Source organism: Girardinichthys multiradiatus, chromosome 18, assembly GCF_021462225.1.
Source record: "Girardinichthys multiradiatus isolate DD_20200921_A chromosome 18, DD_fGirMul_XY1, whole genome shotgun sequence".
Classification (NCBI taxonomy): Eukaryota; Metazoa; Chordata; class Actinopteri; order Cyprinodontiformes; family Goodeidae; genus Girardinichthys; species Girardinichthys multiradiatus.
In genome coordinates, this window is record NC_061810.1 from 34,870,189 (window position 1) to 34,881,019 (window position 10,831).

The 10,831-nt window shown below is 39.7% G+C and overlaps 1 protein-coding gene across 2 annotated transcripts in view; it reads right to left on the reverse strand.

Moving 5' to 3' along the window:
* The window catches only part of hnf1ba (HNF1 homeobox Ba), a 28,321-nt gene extending 19,223 nt beyond the window's left edge, over positions 1–9,098 (reverse strand). The window contains exons 1-4 of one of the 2 annotated variants that reach the window (XM_047392366.1): positions 8,448–9,098; positions 6,388–6,587; positions 3,640–3,907; positions 3,327–3,550 (exon numbers count right to left, since the gene is read on the reverse strand). In XM_047392366.1, the coding sequence (XP_047248322.1) occupies positions 3,327–3,550; positions 3,640–3,907; positions 6,388–6,587; positions 8,448–8,818 (1,063 nt within the window). In that variant the 5' untranslated portion in view covers positions 8,819–9,098. The remainder of the gene's footprint in view (positions 1–3,326; positions 3,551–3,639; positions 3,908–6,387; positions 6,588–8,447) is intronic. The other variant, XM_047392365.1, reaches the window with a different exon arrangement.
* Between the last annotated feature and the right edge of the window lie 1,733 nt (positions 9,099–10,831).

A 10,831-nucleotide genomic window follows, 5' to 3' on the forward strand; every position in this document is an offset into this window, starting at 1 on the left:
TATTTCTAGTTATTATTATTATTTACAGCCAAGTTTCCTAACAGAAAACTAAGTGCAAAGCTTTTTATGAATTTATATACACTCCTATTTGGTTCACGGCTGCTTTTTGTACCCTAAAAAGGACTATGCATCAATTTATATTTATTTGCCTTAGGGATGTTTCAAACCTGACACTAACAAAAAAGTTCCCAAAAGGTTCCAACAGCTATGAAACATTCCCAAGGCAAGGACAAATTGATGAACTGTCTGAATAAAACATCTGATGGTTAACAGCTCCTTTTCATACCCAAAAAAGGACCATACATTCATTCATGCTTCCTCTGGGGAGGTTTTTTAATCCATGGATAAAAAAAAGCGTCCCCAAGGGAACAGAAACTTACCTAAAGGGAAACAACTGCTATGAAACATCCCCACGGCATAGGCCAATTGATGCGCAATCGGTACAAAATATCTGGTGACATTAAGCTCCTTTTCATACCCAAAGATACTCATTAATCCGTACTTGCCTTGAAGATGTTTTTTTACCTCACAGATACAAAAAAAAACCTCAAGGGGACGGAACAGATATGCAACAGGTACAAACTACCCCCAAGGCAAAAACAAAATGGATGTAGGTTGGCATTAAATGTCAGGTGGTTGATGGGTCATTTTCATTTTTCCCCATGGACACAATAAAATCATCCCAAGTGAGTTCAAAGGGACCCAAGGAGACCTAACAGTTATGAAAACTCCCTGAAGGTAATTAAGAATTGCTGCACAGTCCGTACAGATTTTCCAGTGACTGATAGTTGCACACAAATACAAAGCAATCCAAATTGATGCATGGTCAATATGAGGACGCTGATCTATACCCTTCTTTGAGTTTATTAGCAAGGTGAAAGTAAAAATTGTTGGCTCACATCTTAACTTAGCCTCACGGTTTAACACATTTGAAGATGGGGTTAATATAGGCTGAATAGAAATAAAAATACTTCATGAGTAGATGTTATCAGGAGATTAGAAATGATGGTAAATCCTCCACAGGAGCCCTATCGGCTGCCAGCTAATCTGTCCTGAAGATCAGTTTAAGTTACTAAAGTGAAAAAAATAGCTCACCACTAAAAATGCACGTCACACTGTTTGACTGCCCATCCAGTTGTGACCGACTGATCAACGAAGCAAAGCAGAATCAATGAAAACTCCTCGAGTGAGAGGAGTATGTTTGAAATGACCCAGGGGTGACCTCTCACGTATGACTGAAGGTGAGCAAGCTGTACAGGAGGAAAGAGGTGGAGGTGGTGGTGAGGAGGGGGGTGAACTCTACAGGTCTTTCTCTACAGGCAAAGAAGAAGCGGTGATCAGTCCTGTCTGGCCAGAAAGGAGCCAATACCTCCTTGGACAGCTCCTGCTGCTCCAAGTCTGCGGCCAGCCTCAACAGCTATGTCTAAGGAGGCCCGGCTGAGATAAATGAACCTGTTACAGTCACTGCAGCCCTCTAATACACCACAGACAATGGTAGCTCCTGCTGAGGCAGAGTATAGAGAGTTGAAGTCAGAGGAGCCCCTTATCAAAGGCCTGGGAGATGTAGCAGCAAAGGATTTTAATTGTCCATTAAGCATGCATAATACTGGCCGTGCCCTGGCAACGCAATGAGACAACCTGCTGGGATGTTATTGTCGGTTCAGAGCTGACGCTGAAAAACAGCTGATGCTGTCGGCAGGATGCCAGCGGGACACCTTGTAAGTAGCCAGCTGAGACTCTTTTTTTTGTGTGTCTTCCACCAACCTTTCCCCTTCTGCCTGACAGCCTCACTGCTGACCTCTTCCACTGCATCGCAGCCTGAGGTCACAGCCTGGTCAGGTGTTCAGGTGAGCCACAACAAGAAAAAAAAAAAGACTAACGCAAACAGACAATCCACAAGTGGGACCAGGTTATCCAAAGGTAAAAGAGCAAGCCAAGGCAAACAGTTTGTTTTCCCTTCAAAGGTGGCCTCGTGTTCGAACACGAGAGGACAACAATAGGCTCTGAGTGCATCTCTCAAATCACACTTTTATGGAGGGTGAGTGATGGTGAGGGGGCAGAAAGCTTTGCGTGGACCTATCAGTTTGTTTTTATACCGTGAAGGTAGACTCAGTCAATACTAATTAGTCTGAATGCAAACATCAGGTCAGGCCGTAATGGTCGGAGCATTAATGTGCAGCGTCTCCCCGTTTAGTTAGCTCTCATTAGCAACCTGTGAGGAAGAGGAGAAACTGTGGAAACCACGGCACTACGTAGAGCTGTTATGGATCTGTCCGTCCACCCCCCTCCCCTACCCACTACTCCCTGACCCTGGCCTGACCCTAGCCTGTCACAGGATTGCTGCCCTTTGTGTCATGCCCCTCCATGCTGACTTTGGAGTGGAGATTGCAGGTACAATGTGGATTGTTCTCAATGTGTTTTCAAAGATCAGAATAACAATGGCATTTGCTCAGCTCACTCACTCGAGCTCATTGATCATCTGGGCCTGCCTTTCTCTGCCTCTCTGATCACATCAAGTCTGCCTCGGAAACCTTTTCCCTGACACAAGTTTCGCTCTAAGAGAAACTAAAACTAAAATCTCATGTGGACAAATACAGTGCCTTGGATTTTGTCAGGTTACAATCACAAACACTGATGTATTTTTCTGTATGTAATATGTAATATGTAATAAATCAACAGCTATTAGAACAAATTTGTGACCTGGAAGGAAAAAGATAACTTTTCTGACTCAGTTTCAAGTCTTTTTCAGATTCTAATAGATTTTCTTTAAGGACTGTCTAGTATGTAGCTACATCCATCCTCCCATCAATTCTGACCAGCTTCTCTGTTCTTGCTGAAGAAAACCATGCCCATAGCATGATGCTCCCACCACCATGCTACACCATGAGGATGATGTGTTCAGGATGATGTGCAGTGTTAGTTTTCCTCCAGAAATAGTGATGCATGTCAAAATGTTAAATATGGTTTCATCTAAAGTTTGAAGCTATTGTTTTGTAACCTAAATTTGCTTTAAACAACTTTATTCCTGAACTGTCTGCTGTGTTGTTTGGTCTTCATGATGCTATTTCTTTACTAAAGTACTCAAAGAATCTCTTAAGGGCTTTACAGAATTGGTTGTACTGGATTTCATTTAGGGTGCTACTTTTATTTGCAAAGAATTTTTAAAAACGGTGTTTTTCCTCCCATTTTACAGTGATGCACAACTTTTTGCTGCTGTACTGTCACATAAAATACATCTAAAAACATTTGCGATTGTTCTGTCCCAAAATATGAAAAGCAAGGCCCTGTTTCAGCAGATGTTTCTGATCTCCAAAGGGAGCTCTTACTTGGAGGGGAAGTGCTAGTCTGGGGATGATGAGGCGAGTTGTGCGATAGCAGCGGGTTGATGCCATGTGACGGGGCGGTGATGGCGTCCATGGCCAACTTCTGCCTGAAGGCTTCCTCCTTACGTCTATTGGCAAACCAGTTATAAACTCTCACTTCGGTGACGAGATTAGAGCCGAGTCCTTGAGCTTTGGAGGGGGAGACTCCTCTCTGAAGACACTCAGCTCTGCAGGAAACAGGACGAGGTAGAAGATGTTAAAACTGTACAGCAGAGTCTTTCATTACCCATCCCAGAAGTTGATGGGTTTTCTCTACCTGTTGCACTCCTCCACCAGAGCCTCCCTCTCCTCCTTACTGGGATTCTTCTGCCGCTCATAGGCCTGGTACAGGATTTGTTGGGATGCAGGCCCCCATTTGAAACGGTTACGCCTCATTTTCTTACTCAGGGGCTCGCTACCAACCTCTTCATTGGACTGGCCCATGCCCGGACCAGACGTGTTGTACTCTGGGTAGAAAAAAGCCGGATCCTGACTGCCTTTGTCAGACATACTGCCGACAGAAGCTTGTGCAGCCTGGTTGAACTCTGCAAAACAATAACAAATCCCTCAGAAAAGTTAGAAACATTATATTGATTTTTATTGGACGTGTTGCCAGGACTGGCCCAAGTTACAAGCAGAATTTGTAGATGCTGCTTATTACCTGCCTACTGGCCTTAAGGCAACAAGAGAACTTTTCCTCACATACAAAACATTGTCCAGTATGAGAATCTCATTGTGGGAGTAAAAAAAATACCACGGTTTCATGGTTTTACTGTATTTACACAGAAAAACACTGAAACGAAAACTTAAAACATTATCTAGTTGCTTTTATTTTGAAACAGGGAAGCAGATTACAGCAAATTACATCCATACTGTTATCTATAAATTTTTTTTTTACTGTTATTTGGTTTTAATATATAGACGTAGGCAGAAATAAATGATCCCCGCTACATTTAGTAGTCGTTTTCAAGTCCTTTTATACGTTCAATCATTCTGCTTTTTACAGAACTGCAATTTTAAAACAGCATTACCCTAGTAAGATTCATATGTGGCATGCATTAAGTTTCCACAGCATGATGCTGTGTTTTTAGTGACAGGAATTACTCAACGCAGTGATAATTTACACCTAATTTAATCATTTAATGCATCTGAGCTGGGACACATTTCGTGGGTACACTAAGTAGTTCTAAGTAGATCAGCAAGCCTTTTTTAGAGAAACAAGTTGATGGCTTGCCGTTCTGGAAACAGTTTAAGTAAATTGTCAAACATTTCACACTTTTCTATTCAACTTCACTGAAGACATTAAGAAAAACTATTACCAAACTCCACATAAGCTTGAGTCCCTACAAGAGAATGAAGGATGATCCTGTCTTATTATATTGATCCGGTGTTAAGCACCCTGTCTTCCCCTGTCTTCTGTGTTCAGCTTTATAGAATTATTATGGGAGTTAAATAGTGAGTGAATGGCGGGAAGGGACTAGGCATCAGGGCATACCAACGTTCTAAAAAGTCTAAAAACCACAAAAGTTTTCTGTAAATATTTCTATAGTTTATCTTCATTTTATTGAGATGCAAGAGGAAGTTGCTCAGATATGTTTCTCCAGCTGTTTTGGGGTAAAAGCAGTGTAGAGCAGTCTCCATCTGCTGCTGCACACTGTTAGTCAGCTGGCTGAAAGAGGGTTTCTTTACACTATGATTATGTGACAGACAGATCTGTCTGGATGCAAAAAACAAGGGCAGTATGCCTGGGAACTAAAGGAGCGCCTTCATTCACTAACTAAAGCTTTAAAACTACCTTTGGCAAGCCGACTATATGCTGGCTACCACGGTAGATAGTCCGACTAAATAACCAGCTAATATCAGCATGTTATACTCCTAATGCTATTCTTTAAAGAACAGAATGGCAGAAATGTCTTCTTTGTTTCACCTTTGTGCACTTTTCTCTCAATATTTTAAAGCTTGAAGTCACTATTTGCTACAAAAACAAGGAAGACATGATGCATTGGGTGTTGGGTATATCTGGAGGTCCACAATGAAAATAATCTCAAGTTCAAAGTTTAGGATAAACAGTTTTCTCTAACTATTTGGCATGACAAACATAACTGTTTGGAACAACACAAAATAACACAGCACTGTCCCTCCCCAGCCTGTTGCTGTGAACTGCTGGTCAGCTGGCTAACCCAATGCTTACATGAATGAGAAATATGATTATATGATTCGTAGAATAATACATAGCTACCCCTCTTCCACATGTTGCTGTCACCGGTGGTCAGCTGACTGACTCATGCTTACATGAAAGAGAAACTGCACTGTTTGTTGAGCTAAAAGAGCATCATCAGTCAATCAAATTAAGGCAGCACAGTTTAGAACTGCCGTTGGCTATGAGCGACATGTCTGTTAAGGTGCTGACTGAATGCTGTATCAGAGCAGATAGCCCAAGTAACTCGAAGAAAGAGTAGAGCGACAAAAAAGTACAATATTATGTACAATGAGCTCATCTTCTTGCAAACTAATGCTAAACTCAGCAGATTGTTTCTAGATTTTTCAGCTTACGTATTAAAATAATACATTGATGTTATAGGTAACAGTCTTACAACTGTAACAGTTGATATTATATTAATGTAGTTGCAGTAGGAATATTTTTGCATTTCTGTTTTAAATAAGGTAACTTTTATCATGGGATTCATTCTTGTTTTTAATTTTTGTGTAAATGATTTTATATTCAAGGTAATCATTTAGCGTACCTCCACATACCTAGGAAGGAATTATGTGACTGTCAGTAAAAACAACATTTTGCTGGGTCTCTAGGTAATTGTAAAACAAGCTGCATTTATTACAAAATGTAAAAGTGTTTAACCATAGACAATACAACCTCATGCAGCCGTGAGCCGGCTCTGCTAATTGCACATCAGCAGCACTAATGCGAGCCCTGATGTGTACACCTAAATAGAAGCTGCACGCTGCTTGTCAGCCGCATGTTGCGGATCTAAGGTCGAAGCTGTGAGAAACTCAAATATTAACTTACGTCGAAGAATTTCCCGCTGCTTCCTGACATACCAGGTGTAGAGAGCCGCTCGCTTCTGCGTTTTCATGGGCGTGCCTTTGTTGAGGTGCTGGGAAAGGTGAGACTGGTTCAGCCCCGTGATGTCCACCACCTCCCGTTGGGGGATGTTATGCTGCTGCATGTAACCTTTGATCATACGAGCAGCTCGCCATGGGTCCTCTCTGGCGAGCAAAAAACAAACTTTATACGGCATTACAGCTAACGGACAAGCAGAGCAGGAAAACAATACAGCAGTTTGGGGTTTTTTTTTTTTTTGCTAAAAAATCTATATAAGTATCTGCTGATACTTTTCTATTCTTATCATTTGAAAGACACAATTTCCTTATTTTACAAGGCCTGGAGATGAAAAGGGTGTGCAGCCATTATGAGTCAGTTTATCACTGGAGCACACATTCCACTGGCTGTAAATATTTTCAAAGGTTAGTTCAAGAGGATTCACAGAGGTTGAGAAACTTGGACTCAGAGTATTTGCCATACAAAAATGTTACGTTGGAATCTATATTTTCACAGAACCTGAGTAACATTTCTGAACCCTATATAAAAAAATAAAAAAATAAAATAAAATAAGCACGTATGAATTTCTAAGTCAAGCATAATTTTACGAATTATTAAGATTTACTTTATCGCAACAGTTTTGTATCAGTTTGAAATCCCAGTCAATTTCCGTATGTCAAATCTTAAAAGTATTTAATAAGAAACTAAAAGAAAATCCAAAACGTTTGTGTATAATTTGACATTAAATCCAATCTTCTTACCTGCCGATTTGGCCTATAAGCCCAGATTTTTCCCACTCTCTCTATAAGAAATAGCGACCCTGTAATCAAACAGTAACTGCCGCAGACAGACGGACATCAGCAATTATAAAGCAGATCTGCGCTCCACTGTTTGTTTTGGAGAATGTGGAGGCCTGCGTTTAAAGTGTAGAGGGTTAAGTGGGGAGATGTTAGTTTATAACTTTTGACAATGAATAACCAGATCTCCATTCACTCTAATCACACGCCACTGTGTGTCTTTCAGTAGATGATTTATAGAATAAAATTAATAATAAGTTTACTACACGTGGGTAAGTTGTTATATTTGTTCAAAGAATCAGGTTCATTTCAAATAAGTTTATTTATGTTGTAGTAATGAGCAGAAAAATATCATCTAAAGGCACTTTACAGGACAAAAATATTCCATTCATACCAAAAAGCTTTAAAAAGATGTATAATCAATCCAATGCAATTCATACCAATACAATGCAATCATAGGCCAATTCAATTACACAGCATTTTGATAATAATATAATAAAGTCAATTTCAGCTAATTATATAGTGCCAATAGGTAAAAAGTTGTGTATCCAAGGATCATGTCGTCAAATATTAGTTTTTCAAAAGTGAGAGGAGAAATTTCAGGATTTATTTGTTTGAAAAGCTTACATTTAATTTGATCAAGCTGTTTAAACAGCACCTGCCATACGGACTCCCAGTTTAATACTTTCGTTATTGTCTGATGGTTAGTTATCTTTTTATTTGAGATCTTTATTTGTATGTTTTTTTTTTTGTTTATCTTCAAATCTGTTGTTTGTTTTGTCCTGAATTATCAGATTTTAACACGGCTTTATAAGAATGTAGCGCATAATGGTATTTTAAAATAATTAATAATAATTAATGTTAATAATATTATTTTATTATTGTTATTATTACTATCATTATTATTATACTTGAAAGTGCTTGGCTGCTTTCTCCTATTTGTTGTCGGTTTTTATCACTGAGATCTGGAGTATAGTTAATTATAAATAGATCTAACTTCAGCTGATATTTTCCAAAGGTAAAGAAATAATCTATTTGGATAATTAGTAACCAAAAAAGCGTGGCGCGATGTTTCAAATTTGTAAACAAAGAATTTTGTTTTAGGCGAAAGGGGGCCTATTTTATCTGTTAAGGTTCAGCTTTTAAAAATCCTCAAATATAGCTTAAAAAAGTGACACTTTTAATTATAGTTTATGCCAACAGGGTAACTTAAAAAGTAAGTAAACTCACGCCAACATGCGGTCCACCTCCGCCCGCTGCTCCGCGGCCTCCTCCGTGTTGAGCGACTGGAGTTCCTTCAGGATCGGCGGCGTGTCGTAGTCGTCCCCGTCCTCTGAGCCCTCGTCCCCGGACAGCTTGCCCTTGCCGTGTCCGTTTGTGAGCGTGTGGAAGACGGGCTTGGAGTCCGCGTCGGCACCGTTCATCTTGCCGGGCGACATGGGCAGGCGCTCCATCTTCACCCCGAAGCCCTGCGGCGGCGGGCTGGGGTCCATGTCGTCCAGGGCCTGGATCAGAACGTCTTTGGTGACTCCTGAGTCCAGCAGGGCGCTGAGGAGCTCCTGCTGCAGGGACGTCAGCTTTGAGACCATTTTGGAGAACATTAAAAACACGACATAAGCACAGAGAGGAAGGATGGAGGGTAATTAAAAGTAGGGGAAAAGTTTTAAATAAATAAATAAAGTTCCAGGATTCGGGTCCGGAGCTGTGGGGGAGTTTCTTTTTCACGACACCTGCTCCGAGAGTCTGCTTCACTCACTTCCCTGTTGGAGGGGAGGATGCAGCCGCTTTGCCATGATGCTTTCTGAGCGCAGGGGGATATAAAACATGGTAATGAGTGGGCCGGCTGATGTAAATGCGCGGAATAAGGGCCGCTCTGGGCAGAGGTAGACGTGTTTACACTGCCGCTCTGCTGCTTTTATTGGCTCTTCTTATCAGCAAAACTTTCATGGACTTCGGACCGTGTTGTAGCCTCTATGCCATAAAGTGTTTTAAAGAAAGGGCGAACTGCACATATTCATGGTTTTATTCCGTATGAGCGCCGGCGAGAGGCCCGTGTTCAGACTTTTAGAAGACTGAGAGGTTTATTTTACACATTTCTTTACAAAACATTTATGATTAACAGTCAAGTATGTTTTATTCAACCTAGTTTATTTCAAGGAAATCTTTTTAATTGGTGCGTTTATTTTATTGTTTGTTTTTCCTTCATTTTTCAGCCCTAATTTTAATTGTTTTGTCTAAGGATATCATGCATTTGGACTGACCCAGAAAGCATTTCTCAGCCTGGTTATTTATAGGCAATATCAGGATATCTTCCAGTCAGCCTCAGCAGCAAAACAATCCCCTCCATAATCAAGAGCGATAAGAGCAAAGCGAGGCGTGTAAAGACTACGAACATAAGCACATTTCTTGCACTTTGCATCTAAATATTTTAAAAAGTATTTGTAAATAAATGTGTTTTTTTTCTTATTTCTCCCCTTGATGAGAGCCTCAGCAGAAAGCAGGTTAGGGGCGATGTTGGTGGACGGAATTTATTTGAATTGTCTATGCAACACAAAAAGGTAATGAAATTTTATGGTCCTCTGCAAAACGACTACAATTAAGTAGATGGATACAGAAAATTACTCTAACCGTGTTAATCTGACTGCAGAGGTGAGGATTTATTCATATTTTTCACTGTGGGGCTGCATCACTTTACTTTCAGATCACTCCGCCCCGCTCAGGGCTTTTCCTGGACACTGACGAAAAAAAAACACTCCAATAAAAAAGGCATTACGTTTCATTTTTTAAATTATTTTATGTCAGCATGTTTTTTTTATTTTAGACGTTTGGAAAATCGAGACATTTTACAGGTGACATTAAAGCCTGTATTTTACTGCGTTATTTAGAAAATGCTATTTTAAGAAGAAGTTTAATTCTCTGAATCCTCGTCTTATAAATGAACTGTCATGGATTTCAGTCAGCAGAGAGCTGTTTGAGCAGTATCTAAAACGTGTATTTTTGTGTTGAAAAAGTATTATTTTTAATCCATCCTAATAGGCTGCACGAAAATGACAAATATCAGAAAAGATATCTGTATTTTGTAATAACACCGCCGTTGAAGCCACAGTGAAAATCTGTAATATAAAAGTTTCCTGTAAACGAGGAGTGAGCACATGTATTTCTTTATTATTTTTACAATTTTTTAAATTAATGTTTGATGTTTGTAGAATTTTTATATATTTAAAATTATGCGTAAATGGACTTAAAAATTTGCTCATTTTATTATTATTATTATCAAAATACAATAGATATAATACAATTTGTTATTATTCCCCTTTTTTATTATCGGTTTACCTGCCATAATAGAGAAAATCAGAATTCACTGCAATATTAAAAGCGATGAGTGTTGAAGCCTTTACTAAAGGCAATATTTTTTTCAAAGGCTACAACTCAAAGGCTAAACAATTTATAATTTTAGCAGGTTTTAACAGGTTTCTTCCTGTTAAAAGGGAGTTTTTCCTCTCCACTGTCACTACATACATGCTCAGTATGAGGGATTGCTGCAAAGTCAACGCCAGTGACTATCCACTGTCTCTACATGCTCATCCAGGAGGAGTGAATGCTGCAAGTCTCTG